The sequence below is a fragment of the Xiphophorus maculatus genome, chromosome 18 (assembly GCF_002775205.1).
Source record: "Xiphophorus maculatus strain JP 163 A chromosome 18, X_maculatus-5.0-male, whole genome shotgun sequence".
NCBI classification, from domain to species: domain Eukaryota; kingdom Metazoa; phylum Chordata; class Actinopteri; order Cyprinodontiformes; family Poeciliidae; genus Xiphophorus; species Xiphophorus maculatus.
Genome location: NC_036460.1, coordinates 25,428,730 through 25,446,998, shown reverse-complemented (window position 1 = coordinate 25,446,998; position 18,269 = coordinate 25,428,730). Strand labels below are relative to the sequence as shown.

Below are 18,269 nucleotides of genomic sequence, written 5' to 3'. Positions count from 1 at the left end.
AAAACCAACCAAATACCTGCCTATGTATCTAAAGTTACTTTGTTTTAAATACTTGCTCCATTTCCATTTTATTTGCCATACAACTTAGTGTCTTAATCCCATGTTTCTGTTTTACCTTTATCTTGCTGCACTGTTTTGTTTTTTAACTCTACAAGATACAATGTTGTTCATGATTTAGTAAACAAAAAGGATGCTACCAGTTAGCAACTACTGCTAACATCACTCACCAGAGCTCCAGGAAAAGCATTGTGGTTAAACTTGACAAAAAACCTTGTTGTCCGCAAAAAGCCGAACTATGAAAGAGTTATAATTTGTTAAGCCAAGTCGTAACACATAAAAGGTTGTATTTTTATGATATTCAGGGAATTTGCACACAGCAGAGCTAATAAGGACGTGCCGTTTATCCTACTACTTCTACTTCAGATAGAGGTGATAGTGCGCCCCCTAGTGGTGGCGATTAAAATTCTGCAGCTGTATCATAAAGAGGAGTTTATGTTTTACATGGGTTGCAACAACAGGCGTGATGCTGCTTTCAAAATCCATGGATGGTAAGAACAAATCAGACAGCTAGATGATGTAATCTATGTGATGTAATGATGATGTTTGGGAGAAGAGTTATATGGAGCAGTAGCAAAACTCACAGCCACCTTTAGAGATTTGAGGGATGGAGAACTCATCTCTCCTTAATGGCTTAAGACTGGCTCATATTTGGCTCATATTTGTTGCTTTTGGTGTATCAGACAGAGTCAAAAATGGGGCTTTAGCTATCAACTGTACTCTGCAGGGTACAGCGCGTATACCTGCATTCTCAATGGATGGGGAGTTCATTATTGGCGGGGTTTTTGCAATACACTACAAGGAGCTCACAAAGATTCACAGCTATGGCACTGCGCCTGAGCCGCCCACCTGCACAGGGAGGTTGGTAAGAGGGAGCATGGGATATGAAGACAGTGTTGTGCTGAAAACTGAAAAGGTTTTTATTTGTATGCTGCAAACTATGATTTATTTAACATTTCTTTTGTTTGTTTTTATGTTTTTTGTAATTATGCATGACCTGAAAATTAATTTCAACGGAGAAAAGGTCCATGTATATGTTAGTGGCGTTGTGTAAATGACAGAACTTCGACTCCCAAGGTGCATAGAAAGGGTCAGAAGTAATAAGACACAACTTTATTAGTAGATGATACTCTTTAGTTTATGGTATTATCTGGTTTGAAACTATAAGTTGATTTTCGTCAAAAAAAAAAAGCAGTAACGTGAATGTCTGTGTGCAGTATCAACAGTCGTGAACTGCGCTTCGGTCGTGCAATGATCTTTGCAATTGAGGAGATAAACAACAGCACAGAGCTGCTGCCTGGGATTAAACTCGGGTATAAGATCTACGATTCATGCGCCTCTGTGACTGTGGCCACTCATGTGGCATTTCAGCTGTCAAACGGGGAGGACCCCATGATCCAGACAGGACATAATTGTTCTAATGTAGGCGTGGTAACGGGTGTTATTGGTGACTCTGGATCCACACAATCCATCAGCATTTCACGCATCTTTGGTCCCTTCAATATTCCTCTGGTAAGTAGTTTGAAATCTTTAAAAGCTGTAAAAATTACTTAGTGTATGTCTGTTAAAAAGATCTTTTGTTTGTTTGTTTTTGTTTTAGGTGAGCCACTTTGCTACCTGTGCGTGTCTGTCAAATAAGCAGCAGTTTCCGACTTTCTTCAGAACGATTCCCAGTGACCATTACCAAGCTGATGCGTTGGCCAAACTGGTGAAACACTTTGGCTGGACTTGGATCGGAACAATCTATTCTGACTCAGATTATGGCAGAAATGGCATGGCCTCTTTTCTTGAAGCAGCACACAGAGAAGGGATCTGTGTGGAGTACACTGAAGCTTTCCATCGGACTGACCCAAAGAGCAAGATCCAAAGAGTCGCTGACGTTATCCGCAGGTTTATGCCTCTTTGATTTGGTTTGTGTTCTTCGGCTAGATACAGAAATGTTTTGAAGCAATATTTAAAAAGATAGAGAATAAAATGTTTTACCTTCATTTCACTAAATCTAAAAAGTCCTTAAGTTTCAGACAATAAAATCTATTGTCTTTTCAGGTCGACAGCAATCGCTATAGTGGCATTTATAGCTGATGGTGATATAAAATTTCTATTAGAGGAGCTAAACCAACAACCTTCTTCGCCCCGTCAGTGGATTGGAAGTGAGGGCTGGATAACAGACCTTCAGCTGATGAGATTCAGTTTCTGTGCAGGAGCCATTGGAGTTGCTATTCAGCAATCTGTCATCCCAGGACTTGGAGACTTCCTGCTGGGTCTCTCTCCCTCTGAAGTAGCCGCCTCCTCCGTCCTCACAGACTTCTGGGAGGAAGCATTCAACTGCAGCTTGACGAGAAGTGAGAAACAAACATAATCAATTCCCAATTATGTTTAGATTTTGTTTTTAAATGATGAAACACTTTATGCAGAAACCAATATGTGTTCTCTATTGATTTTCAAAATTAACTCTATCTTACAATATATTTTATATAATATACACTACACAGTCATTTTCATTTCCATTTTGTACATTACACTCATCCTAAAAGATTTATCATGTAAAATTAATGTATAACAACACTTTATTCTTTATTTCCTTTTTCAGATACCATTGCGAAAGAGAGGCTTTGTGATGGAACTGAAGACTTAATGACACTCAAGATCCCGTATACTGAAACGTCTAAATTCAGAATTACCAACATGGTGTACAAGGCTGTTTATGCCATAGCACACGCTATTCACAATGCAGTGTGTCAGGAAACTAATTTCACTAATACCTGTAAGAAACAAAAGGGGTTGGACTTAAATCAGGTGAGTTCAAATGAAAGCAAAGTATTTTCTCTTGATAGAAATAAATATTTTTTTGCTATTTCACTGTTGTTGAAATTCTATTTTCTCACTTTTATTATTTACATCTTGTCAGGTTCTTACTGAGCTAAAGAGAGTGAATTTTACCCAGAATGGTTACCATGTGTCTTTTGATGCTAATGGAGACCCAGTGGCTTCATATGATGTTGTAAACTGGCAGAAAAGTGAGAGTGGAGATATTGAACTGGTAACAGTGGGATACTATGATGCTTCGCTGCCAAAAGGCCACGAGTTTCGTATTAACAGGAACTTAACATGGTTGGATGGAGACACGGAAGTAATAAAAAAAGTGCAACATTGCTCATCTTCTTGAAAACCATTTGTATCACTAATTTTGTTTTCTGTTTCAGGTTCCAGTGTCAGTTTGCTCAGAGAGTTGTCCTCCAGGAACTCGTAAAGTGTTGCAGAAAGGAAAACCAATCTGCTGCTATGACTGTATACCATGTCCTGAAGGAGAGATCAGTAATATGACAGGTGATTGTAATGTTTTTATGAAAATTTGTATCATCAAACAGTAAAGAAGGAACAGCTGTTTATAACTTTATTTTCAGATTCTCCTGATTGCATTCCGTGTCCAGGAGAGTTTTGGCCAAATGCAAGGAGAGATGGATGTTTCCCAAAACCAGTTGAGTTTCTTTCCTTTGATGAAGTCCTGTCAATCATCCTGGCTGTATTCTCTGTTAGTGGAGCCTGTCTGGCCATCATTACGGCATTAATTTTCTTCCATCACAGAACAACTCCAATTGTCAGAGCCAACAACTCTGAGCTGAGCTTCCTGCTGCTCTTCTCTCTGACTCTGTGTTTCTTATGTTCATTAACTTTCATTGGAGCCCCCTCTGAGTGGTCCTGCATGCTGCGGCACACAGCGTTTGGCATCACATTTGTTCTCTGTATCTCCTGTGTTCTTGGGAAAACTATAGTGGTTCTAATGGCCTTTAAAGCTACACTTCCTGGTAGTAATGTCATGAAATGGTTTGGACCTGTACAACAAAGAATGACTGTAGTGTCTGTAACTTTAATTCAAGTTTTAATATGTATCATTTGGTTGGTTGTGAGTCCTCCCTTCCCAGTGAAAAATCTGACCACCTACAAGGAGAAGATCATCCTGGAATGTGCGTTAGGCTCTGCTGTTGGTTTCTGGGCTGTGCTCGGCTACATCGGCCTGCTGGCTGTGTTTTGCTTTGTGTTAGCTGTTCTAGCTCGGAAACTACCTGATAATTTTAATGAAGCCAAGATGATAACCTTCAGCATGTTGATATTCTGTGCAGTCTGGATCACCTTCATCCCAGCTTATGTCAGCTCTCCTGGAAAATTTACTGTGGCTGTGGAGATATTTGCTATTCTGGCCTCCAGTTTTGGCCTGATACTGTGTATATTTGCTCCAAAGTGTTTCATTATTTTGTTTCAGCCCGAAAAAAACACCAAAAAACATTTAATGAACAAAAGCCCAATGTAAATGTGAATGTCTTGAACATCAAACTGCCAGCAATGATGTGATAAGTCATGCAAGAAAACTTAAACTGCTTATGCTCACCAAATATGTGTCACGTTTATTTTGCTTTTTTACATTTTAGAATAATGTTGAAGCCTTGGGGCAATGAGAGGTTTAAAATTAGTCACTGTGATATGAATATCATATGACATATCTTGTAATATCATCAAATTTGTTTAAATTTGCAAATTAAATTTGAAATCAACATCTTCATACTGGTGAGTCTGGATTTCACATTTTATTTCTTGTTTTGTTTCAATGCACTTGAATCAACCCCTGATAAGCCATAATTCAGTAGCATGGAATGGTTTCCATGTGTACCAAATCCCTCTAAAGATAAAGACTATAAGTCTTGATCTAGCTTATCATCAGATCGTAGCAGACAATGGTTGCATAACTAATCATAATTTTGTTGGTTCTTGTCACATAACTTTAGAACTGCTTAACACACATTAACATTTGGAGCATCCATGTCTTATGCTATCTCTTGCTATATTCAATTCAATCCCATAGCGCCCCCTGCCGATAACGTCTTTAACAGCAACTATAATTACAGTTGTTACTGAAAATAATAAATATCCCTAAGTTCATTTAACTATATTATGTTAATGATCTTGACAGCCAAGCATCTGATGTAGTGAATCCTTGCTTGCTCAGTACCATACTGTTGTAAGAGGAAGGATCCTATTTGTTTTGATCTTTTAAAAATATTACTCTATTAGTATTCAATGAGATATTTAAATTTGAATATGTCAAAAAAGCCCATTTATTTAAAGTTCGTTTGAAATACTTGCTCCATTTCCATTTTATTTGCATTATTGTGTGTTTTTAGTTTTAATTGTGTGTTTTTAGTCTTATTTATGTTTTTCTTGCATCTTGTTGCACTGTTTGTTTGTACTCTACAAGGCACAATCTTGAAGTAAATAAAAAAGAAGCTATCAGCTAGCAATTGCTGCTAACGTGACTCGCCAGAGAAAAAAACTTAATACAAAACTCTCTTGTCCCCAAAAAGCCCAACTATAAACGAGTTATAATCTGTTAAGCCAAGTCGGAACACATAACAAAAAAGTTTGCATGGTACACTTCGGGTGTAGTTTTTTATTATGTTTTGGGACGTTTCTGTCACACAGCAAGTCAAAAGAGGACTTGCTCTTCATCCTCCTCCTACTACACGTAAGTAAAAGCGCGCCCCCTGCTGGTGCCAATTAAAATTCTCCAGCTATATCACATGGGTTGCAACAACAGGCATGATGCTGCTACCAAAATCCATGGATGGTAAGAACAAATCAGACAGCTAGATGATGTAATTTATGTGATGTAATGATGATGTTTTGGAGAAGAGTTATATGGAGCAGTAGCAAAACTCACAGCCACCTTTAGAGACTTGAGGGATGGAGAACTCATCTCTCCTTAATGGCTTAAGACTGGCTCATATTTGGCTCATATTTGTTGCTTTTGGTGTATCAGACAGAGTCAAAAATGGGGCTTTAGCTCTCAACTGTTCTCTGCAGGGTACAGCGCGTATACCTGCATTCTCAATGGAAGGGGAGTTCATTATTGGCGGCGTTTTTTCCTTTCGTTACAAGGAGCTCACAAAGATTCACAGCTATGGCACTGTGCCTGAGCCGCCCACCTGCACAGGGAGGTTGGTAAGAGGGAGAGTGGTGGGAAATGACGTGATTTATGCTGAAAACTGAAAACCTTTTTATTTGCATGCTGCAAAGTGCAATGATTTATTTAACAGATTTTTTTGTAAATATTTTTAACATCAAAATTAATTTCAGCAGAGTAAAAATCAGTTTCTGTATTGATGTCCTTGTGTACATGGCACAACGTCATCTTTCAAGGTGCATAGAAAGGGTCAAAAATGATTAGAAACAACTTTATTAGTAGATGATACTCTTTAGTTTATGGTATTATCTGATTTGAAACTGTAAGCTGATTTTCGTCAAAAAAAAAAAAGCAGTAACATGTAAATGTCTGTGTGCAGTATCAACAGTCGTGAACTGCGCTTCGGTCGTGCAATGATCTTTGCAATTGAGGAGATAAACAACAGCACAGAGCTGCTGCCTGGGATTAAACTCGGGTATAAGATCTACGATTCATGCGCCTCTGTGACTGTGGCCACTCATGTGGCATTTCAGCTGTCAAACGGGGAGGACCCCATGATCCAGACAGGACATAATTGTTCTAATGTAGGCGTGGTAACGGGTGTTATTGGTGAATCCGGATCCACTCCATCTATTGGCATGTCATGCATCTTTGGTCCCTTCAATATTCCTCTGGTAAGTAGTTTGAAATCTTTAAAAGCTGTAAAAATTACTTAGTGTATGTCTGTTAAAAAGATCTTTTGTTTGTTTGTTTTTGTTTTAGGTGAGCCACTTTGCTACCTGTGCATGTCTGTCAAATAAGCAGCAGTTTCCGACTTTCTTCAGAACGATTCCCAGTGACCATTACCAAGCTGATGCGTTGGCCAAACTGGTGAAACACTTTGGCTGGACTTGGATCGGAACAATCCATTCTGACTCAGATTATGGAAGAAATGGCATGGCCTCTTTTCTTGAAGCAGCACACAGAGAAGGGATCTGTGTGGAGTACACTGAAGCTTTCTATCGGACTGACCCAAAGAGCAAGATCCAAACAGTCGCTGATGTTATCCGCAGGTTTATGCCTCTTTGATTTGGTTTGTGTTCTTCGGCTAGATACAGAAATGTTTTGAAGCAATATTTAAAAAGATAGAGAATAAAATGTTTTACCTTCATTTCACTAAATCTAAAAAGTCCTTAAGTTTCAGACAATAAAATCTATTGTCTTTTCAGGTCGACAGCAATCGCTATAGTGGCATTTATAGCTGATGGTGATATAAAATTTCTATTAGAGGAGCTAAACCAACAACCTTCTTCGCCTCGTCAGTGGATTGGAAGTGAGGGCTGGATAACAGACCTTCAGATGATGAGATTCAGTTTCTGTGCAGGAGCCATTGGAGTTGCTATTCAGCAATCTGTCATCCCAGGACTTGGAGACTTCCTGCTGGGTCTCTCTCCCTCTGAAGTAGCCGCCTCCTCCGTCCTCACAGACTTCTGGGAGGAAGCATTCAACTGCAGCTTGACGAAAAGTGAGAAACGAACATGGTCAATTCTCAGTTTTGATTTCTTTTTTGAAGTAAATTAGTTAAAGTTTCAAACTTGATCATATTCTTTAGACGGAAATCAGTATTTCGTACAGCTTGTGAAGTGATAAAGGGTTTAGAAGTTTTTTGATGATATTACAAGATATGTCATATGATATTCATATCACAGTGACTAATTTTAAAACCTCTCATTTCCCCAAGGTTAATAAATATTATTGCGTTGAAATGCTGAAAGAATTTCGATGCAATATGAAATTATCATAACACCTTATTTTTCATTGCTTATGTTTTAGTTCTTTCTACAAAAAATAAACCATGTGATGGAACTGAAGACTTAATGACACTCAAGATCCCGTATACTGAAACGTCTAAATTCAGAATTACCAACATGGTGTACAAGGCTGTTTATGCCATAGCACACGCTATTCACAATGCAGTGTGTCAGGAAACTAATTTCACTAATACCTGTAAGAAACAAAAAGGGTTGGACTTAAATCAGGTGAGTTCAAATGATAGTAAAAATATTTTTTCTCTTGATCAGGAATAAAGAAATCCTTCTTTGCTATTTCAGTGTTGTTAAATTTCTCATTGCTTCTTTTCATTAATTATTGTGATTTACATCTTGTCAGGTTTTTACTGAGCTAAAGAGAGCGAATTTTACCCAGAATGGTTACCATGTGTCTTTTGATGCTAATGGAGACCCGGTGGCTTCATATGATGTTGTAAACTGGCAGAAAAGTGAGAGTGGAGATATTGAACTGGTAACAGTGGGATACTATGATGCTTCATTGCCCAAAGGCCAGGAGTTTCACATTTACAAGAATCTAACCTGGTTGGATGGAAACACGAAAGTAATAAAATAAGTGCAACATTGCTCATCTTCTTGAAAATCATTTATTTCACTATTTTTGTTTTCTGTTTCAGGTTCCAGTGTCAGTTTGCTCAGAGAGTTGTCCTCCAGGAACTCGTAAAGTGTTGCAGAAAGGAAAACCAATCTGCTGTTATGACTGTATACCATGTCCTGAAGGAGAGATCAGTAATATGACAGGTGATTGTAATGTTTTTATGAAAATTTGTATCATGAAATAATAAAGTGCTATGATGCTGTATGACTTCATTTTCAGATTCTCCTGATTGCTTCCCATGTCCCAGAGAGTTCTGGCCAAATGCAGAGAGAGATGCTTGTTTCCCAAAACCTGTGGAGTTTCTTTCCTTCGATGAAGTCCTGTCAATAATCTTGGCTGTATTCTCTGTTAGTGGAGCCTTTCTCGCTGTCATTACAGGAATGCTTTTCTACCATCACAGAACAACTCCAATTGTCAGAGCCAACAACTCTGAGCTGAGCTTCCTGCTGCTCTTCTCTCTGACTCTGTGTTTCTTATGTTCATTAACTTTCATTGGAGCCCCCTCTGAGTGGTCCTGCATGCTGCGGCACACAGCGTTTGGCATCACATTTGTTCTCTGTATCTCCTGTGTTCTTGGGAAAACTATAGTGGTTCTAATGGCCTTTAAAGCTACACTTCCTGGTAGTAATACAATGAAATGGTTTGGACCTGTACAACAAAGAATGACTGTAATGTCTGTAACTTTAATTCAAGTTTTAATATGTATCATTTGGTTGGTTGTGAGTCCTCCCTTCCCAGTGAAAAATCTGACCACCTACAAGGAGAAGATCATCCTGGAATGTGCGTTAGGCTCTGCTGTTGGTTTCTGGGCTGTGCTCGGCTACATCGGCCTGCTGGCTGTGTTTTGCTTTGTGTTAGCTGTTCTAGCTCGGAAACTACCTGATAATTTCAACGAAGCCAAGATGATAACCTTCAGCATGTTGATATTCTGTGCAGTCTGGATCACCTTCATCCCAGCTTATGTCAGCTCTCCTGGAAAATTTACTGTGGCTGTGGAGATATTTGCTATTCTGGCCTCCAGTTTTGGACTCATACTGTGTATATTTGCTCCAAAGTGTTTCATTATTTTGTTTCAGCCAGAGAAGAACACTAGGAAATATTTAATGAACAAAAACCCAATGTAAAATATGAATGTGTAATGATGTGATGTCAGATTTTAATAAGTCATGTAATGCTTAAATTGATCATGCTTCCAAAATACTTATTGTTTTACTTTTTTTTATTCTAACTGTATTTTATATTGTTTTTTTAAATTAAAGTTCATCTTTAAATTTTCAAATTACATTTTAATTTTATGATTTGGACTTCACTTTTGATTTTGTTTTTATTTCAGTTCTGCTGAATGGACACAATAAATCATCTTCGAGTTATACATTTTGAAGGTTCCCCTGAAGTTCACTGTGTCGTTAATATTTTGATCTACTTTATAAAATGTTCTGATTGTTTTCTTTTATTTATTTCAATAAGCCACAGAACCCAGAACTATGTATTGGTCAGACACAAAAATGTTTTTTTATTATATTTGATAGATTAATGCATTGATACTGCAACCATTGAAACTGAATGTGGATAGTTATTTGTCTGGCCTTTCTGAGTACTGCACTATTAATATTGTCACATGTGTTTTTGTGACCTATAAATAGGCTTTCCTGTTATCTTAATGAGTTTAAATAATCTGTTTTTGTCCTTTCTTCGAGAGCTACCATTTTGCAATTTTCAAATCCCTTCTTTAACACCTGAACATGACGAAAAGCACATTAAAAGGGCAGCACTATCTATTTCCCAGGCTGTTACGTCCAAAAGGGCACAGCATATTTGAGGACACAGATGCAAGAGTGAGGATTCAAATATTCTCTTTATTCAAAAACTCTCCAGGAAATTTCTTTTGGTTCAGAAAAAAAGAGAGTTAAACACCCTCAGTCCTCGTGTCCAAGAAAAAAACAAAACAAACCCCCAAAAGTATTAACAGAAAGATGGAGATGGTGAACCGATCAAAAAGATACAGTAGGGGGCCAACCCTATATGGGGCCTTCGAAGCCCCTGCTAGTTCCGGACTAAAGCAAAAAAGAACCTCCTGCAAAAGAAAGAAATGAAAATAGGACAACCAGTCCCACCAGGCCAAAATCTCAACAAAAAAGCAAACAAGCAAAGGCTAACAAAAACTACCCCACGGGAGGCTGGAGAAGTCAACCTTTGTCCTACAGCCACTAGTTACGTACTCGCTCCTTAGCAGGATGCATCCCCGGTGATAGTGGAGCGAGCACGAACGAGACAAAAGGCGGGACTACTGCACGCACTACTACACACGGACCAACAGCGCCACAGTTTAAAGCAGTCAAATTAATTACAAAAATAAGAAATTATCCAAACTCGAAAATATATTAAGAAAATCGAAACCCAGGAAAGTTTTGTATCCCAAAGTCCATGTCAGGCTGTCCACCATAGGAGATGAAAGGGGTTATTCTATATAGTTAAGAACGAAAAGAGAAATTTAATGTCAGTAATGTGAGTTTTAAAAATGTAATTGTGCACTTAGACTGATTGGCCAGAAGGTGGCAGCATACGGGGTGATAGGGCTCTTTGCACCTCAGCTTCCGCGTTTGGGGAAAAGCGGCTCAATCGTTTCCGATCTATTGAAAAAGGCCCTTTACACTGGGAATTTGCAGGGCTTGTCCAAGGTAACAATTAATGATGTACATCGATCCGAAGCCCCGACAAGTAGCTGGAGAAAGGTTTTAAGATATTCGCCTCGTTATACGTTCATAGGTACGAAGGTCAGTTTTGCTTTCTTTAAACTTTGTGGCTAACATTAGCTTTAGCTTATGCTATTAGGCAATATTCTCTGACATTTTTCTTGTAAAAATGTGCTATTTAAGTATCTAAACATTTTTCACCCATTCTAACGGACAATGTTTTTACCTTATGTTCAAGTATATTACGTGTGTTTATTGTCGTTAGTGTCAGAGACCAAGTAACGGGGATTTTACGGTTTGGGCTTTTTGCTTCTGAAGCCTGAGGAACAACAAGCCCATAGCTTAACAGTAGAGCAGCTCTGGTGTCGGAGTTGTAGTTCAGCTGACTGTTCCCCAAACCAGGTTCAGAGTTGTTGCTTTTAGAAAAATATGGCCGTGTTTCGTTTTATTAGTTTTGCATGTTTCTTGTGAAGCAGGACGGTGTTTACAGCAGTGTGTACAGGCGGATCAGTTGCTCGGCTGTCTGGCTCTGGTCTGCTCTCTGGTTCCCATAAACTCTCTTTCAGGCTGAATACAGAAGTGATTCCATGGAAATAACACAGGAGGCTCCTTTACCTTCTTCTTTAGGCTGAAGAAGTTGATCCAGAGTGAAGTGAAGGCTGTAAACTTTGCTGTGCAGCGTTAGCTTTCACTGGTAGCGACGCATATTCACAAGCCACCGTCTTCTTAATTCAGGATCGCTTGGAAATCCATGAAAACTTAAAAGCCCATTATATTAGGAAGACAGCAACGTTCATAGTATTGTTTTATTTGCGTCTGAAATAAGACTTTGTCTTTTCTAGCTGTCATGGTAACTTAAAGCTGCAAAAAAGAGAGCTGCATTTGTGCATGCGGTTGTGACGTCAGCGTGGCAGGTGCAAAGAGCCCATTTGTAGTCAAATTTCTATGACGCACCAGCGTGTTCGTCAATGAAAGTCATGGAAACAACGTTATCGTTGGCAACCTTATAAAAAGCCCTGACCTTCGGAATTCTTTCCCTTTGCGACGGGACTTTTGAAAGAGACGCCTGAAGGAGCATTAGAAGCCTCGGAAGGTTTGAGCTTGTTGAGAAGTCTGCTGCTTTGGAGCAGCATGCTTCAAAGCATAAATGAAATCCAAGAATGACCAAAAGATCGCTCTCTCCAGGACATCCTGATGTTTGCCACCAGTTTAAACACACCGCCTCCGTCTGGAATTCTGCCAACACCCAAACTGAGTTTTCAGGCCACATCTGGCTTTCCTGTCAGAAGCACCTGGTCAAACACTATCAAAATGCCGATGTCCAAGGCATACGATCAGTTTAAAAAGACAAGGACTTTGGGATGCAAAACTCCTCTGGGTTTGGACTTTCTTAAATTCAAATACAAAATCACCAAACACAAATGTGGCAAGTTCCACCAGGTGTTTGCTAATTACTGTTGGCTAGTCTGAAGGAGTGGCGTGAAGGAGTGGAGGGAGTGGGGTCCTCTATGAGGCAGACGTTTTGTCATCACAGCCCTCAAAGATGGCGCTCAGTCCACAGCTGAATGGTTGCCATGGGAGATTAAAGGATTTCTCAAACATGCATGAAAGAATCAAAGCAACACTCCAGGCATGTCTTTGATGATGGAATAACATTATAACATGATGTAAAGGTAAATAAAGTTGTTACTAAATAATCCTGCTCCTTTAAGGACCACATCTGTTTTTGTATTACTAAAACTGTGGGTCTTATCAGTGAATGTACTCATGTAGTTATGTATTTTCACCATTTCCAAAAGCTGGTGATTGGAAATAGCAAAGAAACTTTGCCTGATCGCCCAACTACACTCAACCCCAACCCCGCTTTCTCTTTTTTATTCAGTAAAACAATAACGAGCATCCCCGCAGCATGAGGCGGTCAAATCCTAATTTAGGAAACAGTTCTTTTTTTCCTTTTGCATTTCAGGCTCATGAATATTTTTGTAAAGCACTTATGGTGCGGGGCGTTAAAGCTTGCAGCTAAAACCAGACAGTCCATCCAAAAGATTTTGCCAATATAAAAAGCGAAGTTCGTTTAAACAGAGAAAAGAAAACAAAATCTACACTGTAAAATTAAACACACAACCAACGGTTGCTGGGTCAGAGCATGTGATTTTGGAGCAGAAATAACCAGACGTATAAAAGAGGAGGCTCGTAAACCAGTACAAGCACAGTTAGAGAGAGAGAGATTCGAGCAGTCAAGGAATGGAAATCTGGAAATCAGCTTTACGTTTATTGGAGCTGATGGCAGTAGTCGTCTCTGGTGGGTTTCTGGACGGTTTGAAAACCCGGAGTGGACTCACGGAGGCTGAAAGTGGTGCCAGCACTGAGACTCCATCGGTAGAATGTACCCTGCAGGGTTCCCCTCGCTCACCTGTCTACTCAGCAGACGGGGACTTTATCATTGGAGGTGTTTTCTCTATTCATTACCAACTTTACACAGTGATCTATAATTACACCACCAAGCCTGAGCCTCCAAGGTGCGCAGGGAGGTTAGTAAGACAAGAGAGAGAAATTGACAGGATGTTAAAGATTTACAAATAGATTTATTAAGGATGCACAGACAAGGGCTTTTTTTTCATGTTGAAACAATACTGTGTATTTCTTTGGTAATATTGTGCAGAATTTTAAGTAGATGCTATTGCAACTTGTTTCTGCTTCTTTACAAAAACGCACACTTTGGTTTGCTACTGGCCAGTAAATCTAAATATTACATGGTCAGCATTGCTAGTTGGGAGTTTGACTCTTTCTAGCTGCCACATTGAAATTCACCTTAAGTTTTGAATAATGTGTGATTTCATACTTTGAATTCAGTCAGGAAAAATATTTTAATTGTTTTGGTGAAGAGATAAAATACGGCACCAAATGGATTCTAAGGGTTTTTTTTTTTTGTATAAAGTTTCTGTGCAATTTCTTCGGATTTCTTTCTTCTTTTTTTTTTCTGCTTAGTATTGATGCCCGGGAACTGCGCTTCTCTCGTTCAATGATCTTTGCCATCGAAGAGATAAATAATCGCATGGATCTGCTGCCAGGCATCAAACTCGGATATCAGATCTACGATTCATGTGCGTCCGTGCCCGTCGCCGTCCACGTGGCGTTCCAGCTGTCAAACGGCCAGGACCCCGTGTTTTACAAAGGCTCCAACTGTTCTCGGTCCGGCATGGTGATGGCTGCCATTGGTGAATCTGGATCTACACCATCCATCAGCATGTCACGCATCATGGGCTCTTTTAACATCCCTCAAGTAAATATTCACTGTATTTGAAGCTGAGGATAGAAAGAGATTATTTTTCTGCACATTAATCTTGTTTATAAAGACATCATGTTTTGCTCTAGGTGAGCCACTACGCCACTTGTGCTTGTCTGTCAGATAAGCAACACTACCCAAATTTCTTCAGAACGATTCCCAGTGACCAGTTCCAAGCTGACGCCCTGGCCAAGCTGGTGAAACACTTTGGTTGGACTTGGATAGGAGCTGTCCACTCGGACTCGGATTATGGGAATAGCGGCATGGCGTCTTTTCTTGAAGCGGCTCTCAGAGAGGGGATCTGTGTGGAGTACTCTGAATCTTTCTTTAGAACTGACCCAGGCAGCAAGATTCAAAGAGTCGCTGACGCCATCCGCAGGTGACACTTGTCTGATTTTGCTGACCCTTCACTGCAACAACAGAAAATCTTGTCAAGTATTTTTGTTCTAGTTTCTAGTGCAAATTTAACTTACAAGTGACTTACAAGATATCGGAGCTTGTTTTGAGTCAGTAATTTGTTAATATTGACGAAAAAGGACAAATTCTAAATGAAATAATCTGACAGGAGAGCAAGACATTTTAATTTATAATATGGGAAAAAATTATAGTTCCACTCACAGACTATTCTCCTTATAACTAGTACTCTTTCATCAATATTAAGGAATGAATCACCTAAAACAACCAATTTCTTGAACAAGCTACTTCTGAGTTATTTTTTTCTTATTTCAAGTGTACCAAGATATTTGCACTAGAAATTAGAAAGTACTTTGTAAGATTGTGTGTTATTGTAGTGTTTGCATAAACGTCTGTTGTCGTTCAGAAATTACAAATAAGATTACAGTCTATTTATGGAAAAGTATTCTTGTGCTTTTCATCCCCTTTGCATGTAAAAAACAAAGATAAAAAAAAAATCCTTTTATCATGTAAATACCCGTATGTTTGCCTTTAGATTAGGCAGCACAAAATGTAAATTACTAACGACAATGTTTTTGCCTTTTCATGTAATTTCACAGGTCAACAGCCATGGTTGTTGTGGCATTTATTGCCTCTGGAGACATGAGGGTCCTGCTGGAGGAGCTGGATCGTGCTCCTCCACCACCTCGCCAGTGGATTGGCAGTGAGTCCTGGGTGACCGACACTTTCATGGTCAGATACAGTTTCTGTGCGGGGGCCATTGGAGTTGCTATTCCGCAGTCTGTCATCCCAGGCCTGAGAGATTTCCTCCTGGGTCTCTCTCCCTCTGAAGCGGCTGCCTCCCCACTGCTTACTGAGTTCTGGGAGGATGCATTCAACTGCAGCCTGACAAAAAGTACAAGCAATTTTCCTGAATTCTGAGATGTTTTGTATTTTTATTTCTCACATAGTATTACAAATACTGTCTGCTTTCAGACCAGACACAAAAAGTCTGCTATGTTCACATCCGGCACTGAATTTTCCAGTTATACCGGTTGAGTTTCAATTTTTTTTTTCTTTCTTGTAATGGTGAGAAAAAAATAGGACCGTGTGGTCAATGTTTAAGTCACATAAAATTGCGGTAAAATGTTTTATCATTTGACATAAAACAGTTATTTTGTCTTCAGGTCCTGCTGCAAACAACGGCGAGTGTGACGGAACGGAAGACCTGAAAAGGCTGGAGAACCCGTACACCAAAACATCTCAGCTGAGAGTGACTAACATGGTGTACAAGGCCGCTTATGCCGTAGCGCATGCTTTTCACAATGCACTGTGTCGGAAAATAAACTCCACCATTCAGTGTGACAAATTCATCAAACTGAATGCAAATCAGGTTAGTCCAAATGAAAAACAGGGTTAGGAGTCTGTTCTTTTATTATGATTATTATTATTATTATTACCTATTTGCCATTGTTTCTTTGTTGTTCCAGATTTTTTCTGAAATAAAGAAAGTCAATTTTTCTCAAAATGGTTACCATGTCTCGTTTGATGCTAATGGGGATCCCATAGCTGCGTATGAGGTGGTCAACTGGCAAACAACTGAGAGTGGAGGCACTGAGGTAGTGACTGTGGGTTATTATGATGCGTCATTGCCAGGAGGACAGCAGGTCCAGATCAATAGGAACATAACGTGGATGGAGGGAGGATCACAAGTAATGACAGTAACAGTTTAACAGGTGAGGAGTTTGTGTCTTAAAATAATATTTTTACATTTTCTTCCTTACAGGTTCCAGTGTCAGTTTGCTCAGAGAGTTGTCCTCCAGGAACTCGTAAAGTGTTGCAGAAAGGAAAACCAATCTGCTGCTATGACTGTATACCATGTCCTGAAGGAGAGATCAGTAATATGACAGGTAGAATCTATAATTTTTCAGAATCATTAAATGTGTAACCAATTAAAACCCTCAATGGTTTCATTTTTAGACTCGCCTGATTGCTTCCCATGCCCCAGAGAGTTCTGGCCAAATGCAAACAGAGATGCTTGCATCCCCAAACCTGTGGAGTTTCTTTCCTTCGATGAAGTCCTGTCAATCATCCTGGCTGCATTCTCAATGAGTGGAGTCTTTCTGGCCATCATCACAGCAGTGATTTTCTTCCATCACAGAACAACTCCAATTGTCAGAGCCAACAATTCTGAGCTGAGTTTCCTACTTCTTTTTGCTTTGACTCTGTGTTTCTTATGTTCATTAACTTTCATTGGAGCCCCCTCTGAGTGGTCCTGCATGCTGCGGCACACAGCGTTTGGCATCACATTTGTTCTCTGTATCTCCTGTGTTCTTGGGAAAACTATAGTGGTTCTAATGGCCTTTAAAGCTACACTTCCTGGTAGTAATGCAATGAAATGGTTTGGACCTCTACAACAAAGAATGACTGTCATGTCTTTTACATTTATTCAGGTTATAATATGTATCATTTGGTTGGTTGTGAGTCCTCCCTTCCCAGTGAAAAATCTGACCACCTACAAGGAGAAGATCATCCTGGAATGTGCGTTAGGCTCTGCTGTTGGTTTCTGGGCTGTGCTCGGCTACATCGGCCTGCTGGCTGTGTTTTGCTTTGTGTTAGCTGTTCTAGCTCGGAAACTACCTGATAATTTCAACGAAGCCAAGATGATAACCTTCAGCATGTTGATATTCTGTGCAGTCTGGATCACCTTCATCCCAGCTTATGTCAGCTCTCCTGGAAAATTTACTGTGGCTGTGGAGATATTTGCTATTCTGGCCTCCAGTTTTGGACTGATACTGTGTATATTTGCTCCAAAGTGTTTCATTATTTTGTGTCAGCCAGAGAAGAACACTAGGAAATATTTGATGACTAAAAAATAATGTTTCAGGTGTTTTCAAACAATGACAATGATTTCAGTTTAAGTCAAATTTTATATGTATGTTATAAAAATGTTATCTTTTCTAAATTTCGACAAATGTCTTCTGCTTCTGTCTAATCCTGACAATGTCCCTTTAACCTGTTGTTGATTTCTTTGACAAGTATTTGTTTACATCACAAACAAATAAAACTGTTGTAGGTAATTTTTGCGGAAATCAGATTTTTACGTTTTTCTTAAAACCGTCTTCTTGTTGTCACAGTATAACATGGAACAGATAGTTTGTGGAAAGAAATGAGCTCCTCTCTCTGCTCTCTGTTCTACTGCTCTTTGCAGAAATCCACTGCTTGGACTGAAATACCAACATGAGCCTGGAGGAGAGTCATTGCGCTATACTGAAGCTGTGCTAATACACAACAGTGGGGCTTTGGGGGAGTAAAACTCACTACTACATCAAAATACGAAGAAAAAAAAAAGAAATGTTTTTTGTAGTTGCAGCAGTATTGACACCATGAACACCAAAACAGGAGCTGGCTTCGAAATTGGCATGACTTCATGTTCCAAACTTATTTTTGCATTGTCAAA

The 18,269-nt window shown here is 39.4% G+C and overlaps 3 protein-coding genes across 3 annotated transcripts; all 3 read left to right on the top strand.

Moving 5' to 3' along the window:
* Positions 1-742: 742 nt before the first annotated feature.
* LOC111612031 (extracellular calcium-sensing receptor-like) lies at positions 743-4,366 on the top strand. Its single transcript, XM_023351724.1, has 8 exons — positions 743-918; positions 1,275-1,569; positions 1,658-1,947; positions 2,104-2,399; positions 2,648-2,853; positions 2,966-3,187; positions 3,261-3,384; positions 3,462-4,366. The coding sequence occupies exons 1-8, from the start codon at positions 812-814 to the stop codon at positions 4,364-4,366; spliced, it is 2,445 nt and encodes an 814-aa protein (XP_023207492.1). The 5' UTR covers positions 743-811.
* Positions 4,367-5,829: 1,463 nt separating this feature from the next.
* Positions 5,830-9,561, top strand: LOC111612030 (extracellular calcium-sensing receptor-like). Its single transcript, XM_023351722.1, has 8 exons — positions 5,830-6,047; positions 6,393-6,687; positions 6,776-7,065; positions 7,222-7,517; positions 7,826-8,031; positions 8,162-8,383; positions 8,457-8,580; positions 8,657-9,561. The coding sequence occupies exons 1-8, from the start codon at positions 5,941-5,943 to the stop codon at positions 9,559-9,561; spliced, it is 2,445 nt and encodes an 814-aa protein (XP_023207490.1). The 5' UTR covers positions 5,830-5,940.
* A 4,469-nt stretch (positions 9,562-14,030) lies between these two features.
* LOC102225509 (extracellular calcium-sensing receptor-like) lies at positions 14,031-17,688 on the top strand. Its single transcript, XM_023351787.1, has 7 exons — positions 14,031-14,413; positions 14,506-14,795; positions 15,430-15,725; positions 15,997-16,202; positions 16,300-16,521; positions 16,596-16,719; positions 16,790-17,688. The coding sequence occupies exons 1-7, from the start codon at positions 14,153-14,155 to the stop codon at positions 17,686-17,688; spliced, it is 2,298 nt and encodes a 765-aa protein (XP_023207555.1). The 5' UTR covers positions 14,031-14,152.
* Positions 17,689-18,269: the final 581 nt, after the last annotated feature.

Excerpts from the sequence above, each read along its gene's own strand:
- LOC111612031 (XM_023351724.1), top strand. The coding sequence starts at position 812 with ATGGATGGGGAGTTCATTATTGGCGGGGTTTTTGCAATACACTACAAG. Across the intron at positions 919-1,274 it reads CCGCCCACCTGCACAGGGAG|TATCAACAGTCGTGAACTGC; the intron begins GTTGGTAAGAGG and ends GTCTGTGTGCAG. Across the intron at positions 1,948-2,103 it reads GTCGCTGACGTTATCCGCAG|GTCGACAGCAATCGCTATAG; the intron begins GTTTATGCCTCT and ends TTGTCTTTTCAG.
- LOC102225509 (XM_023351787.1), top strand. The coding sequence starts at position 14,153 with ATGATCTTTGCCATCGAAGAGATAAATAATCGCATGGATCTGCTGCCA. Across the intron at positions 15,726-15,996 it reads CAACTGCAGCCTGACAAAAA|GTCCTGCTGCAAACAACGGC; the intron begins GTACAAGCAATT and ends TTTTGTCTTCAG. Across the intron at positions 16,203-16,299 it reads TCAAACTGAATGCAAATCAG|ATTTTTTCTGAAATAAAGAA; the intron begins GTTAGTCCAAAT and ends TTGTTGTTCCAG.
- LOC111612030 (XM_023351722.1), top strand. The coding sequence starts at position 5,941 with ATGGAAGGGGAGTTCATTATTGGCGGCGTTTTTTCCTTTCGTTACAAG. Across the intron at positions 7,066-7,221 it reads GTCGCTGATGTTATCCGCAG|GTCGACAGCAATCGCTATAG; the intron begins GTTTATGCCTCT and ends TTGTCTTTTCAG. Across the intron at positions 8,384-8,456 it reads GGTTGGATGGAAACACGAAA|GTTCCAGTGTCAGTTTGCTC; the intron begins GTAATAAAATAA and ends TTTCTGTTTCAG.